The sequence below is a fragment of the Acanthamoeba castellanii genome, assembly GCF_000313135.1.
Source record: "Acanthamoeba castellanii str. Neff unplaced genomic scaffold scf7180000084724, whole genome shotgun sequence".
Classification (NCBI taxonomy): domain Eukaryota; phylum Discosea; order Longamoebia; family Acanthamoebidae; genus Acanthamoeba; species Acanthamoeba castellanii.
The window spans coordinates 368,775-370,447 of NW_004457611.1; the positions used below are offsets into that span (position 1 = coordinate 368,775).

Sequence of the window (1,673 nt, forward strand, 5' to 3'; positions counted from 1 at the left end):
ACGTGCACCTAGGCTTCGACGACGAGGCGGAAGAGCGCCATTGACTCCCTTCCAGAAGGGAAGCTCAAGACCGAGCTCCAGGCGCAGGAAAGCCAAACAGCCGACCAGCTGAGCAGCCTGCTGGCCAAGGGACTGGGACTGGACGCGAAGGCGTTCGAGGAGTTCGACCATGTGATGAAGTCGTGTCCCCGTGAACGTGAAGTGTTGAACGCGAATAGAAACAACCGTTACACGGGAATCGCTACGAGTGGGCGGAGCAGTGGGCGCCGCCGGAGAGGCGGTGGAGGGCGAAGGCGAGGCCTAGCGGGAGGGCGAGACCGGCGAGGGCGGCCTTGGCCAGCTGCGGCCAGTCAATGGGCGACTTGCCCGCCTTGAAATCGGCAAAGCTCCGCACCACGAACCCGTGCGATCGCGCCTTGGGCGTCTGAAGCTGCACAACGACACACGGAGGTTATGAAGAAGCGCGAGCGGCGCTGAGTGTGTCAAGTCAGCCAAGGTTCGGTACCTGTTGCTTGACGAGCGGCCAAACGCGCGGGAGGACGGAGCGATCATTGATGATGACCCACGTGCTGGTCTTGTTGATCCACTTGAGCTGCACCGGAATACCTGCGACACACAATAGACACGACACGACACGACACGACACGACACGACACGACACGACACGACACGACACGACACGACACGACACGACACGACACGACACGACACGAGAAGAGGGAATGCAACGCGGGCGAAGGGAGAGGGTCATGGCACGCACGCACCATCGAACAGGGTCATGACGTCGGCCGCCTGTGCCGGCCTCTGGTTGATGCTGACGTGGAAGACGTTGCTAAAGTCGTTCTCGTCCTCGGGGCGGTCGAGGCGCAGCACGGAGCAGGCGCCATACTGGTTGATCGTGTTGGCGTACTGTGATTCGAATTGAAGAAGAAGAAGAAGAGTAAGAAGAAGAGTAAGAAATTGATGATGGTGACGATGATGGCGATGTTGATGGTGATGACGACGAGGATTGAATGATGGTGGTGGACCAACCTGAAGGATCCTGGCGCTGGCGACAAGCGGGACTCCTTCGATGTGGGCCTCGGCGCCCACGATCTGCTCCAGGTACGCAGCAAAGATGGCCCCCGTCATGTACGCATCGAAACCTGGTGGTGGCACCGCACACGCACACAATGGCACACGCAACGCGTCGACGACGTCAGACGAAGGCGCCAACCAGGTGATTGTCGGGACGCGGGCGCAGGGAGCGTACCAGCCTCATGGGCGTACTCCTCGTTCTCGCGGTACCGGTCGAAGCCCTCGGCGTGGACCACGTTGACGCCGCCCTTCACGGCCGCGTAGACGTCGCCCAGCCCCGTGCTCAGCAAACGGTCCTGTGGTGACGTATCGTGGCCCGACGCAGCGAATGAATTGCGGCGTTGCATGGTTTGCCGGGCTTCGATTGACTGAAGGGTGGAGTCGGGTCGGGGGGGTACCTTGTAGGCGGGATCGGTGGCGGCGATGTGCTTGGTGTCGAAGATGGTGGGGAAGACCTTGTTGATGGCCACCTTGAAGTTGCGGAAGCTCGACGGCAGACGGTCCTCGAAGTGGAAGTAGCTGTACAGCAGGTCCAGCAGCAGATTGTGGCCTGCGCATCATATTTTATTAAATATAAAATATATTAATACAGATAT

General features: G+C 59.7%; 1 protein-coding gene across 1 annotated transcript; it reads right to left on the bottom strand.

The window, feature by feature from the left end:
• Positions 1-241: 241 nt before the first annotated feature.
• On the bottom strand, positions 242-1,625 carry ACA1_159550 (poly(A)-specific ribonuclease, putative; the record flags this gene model as incomplete). Its single annotated transcript, XM_004348535.1, has 6 exons — positions 242-430; positions 506-606; positions 765-909; positions 1,033-1,145; positions 1,253-1,373; positions 1,476-1,625. Coding segments are annotated over 6 exons (819 nt in total), but the record flags the coding sequence as incomplete, so codon positions are not given.
• Between the last annotated feature and the right edge of the window lie 48 nt (positions 1,626-1,673).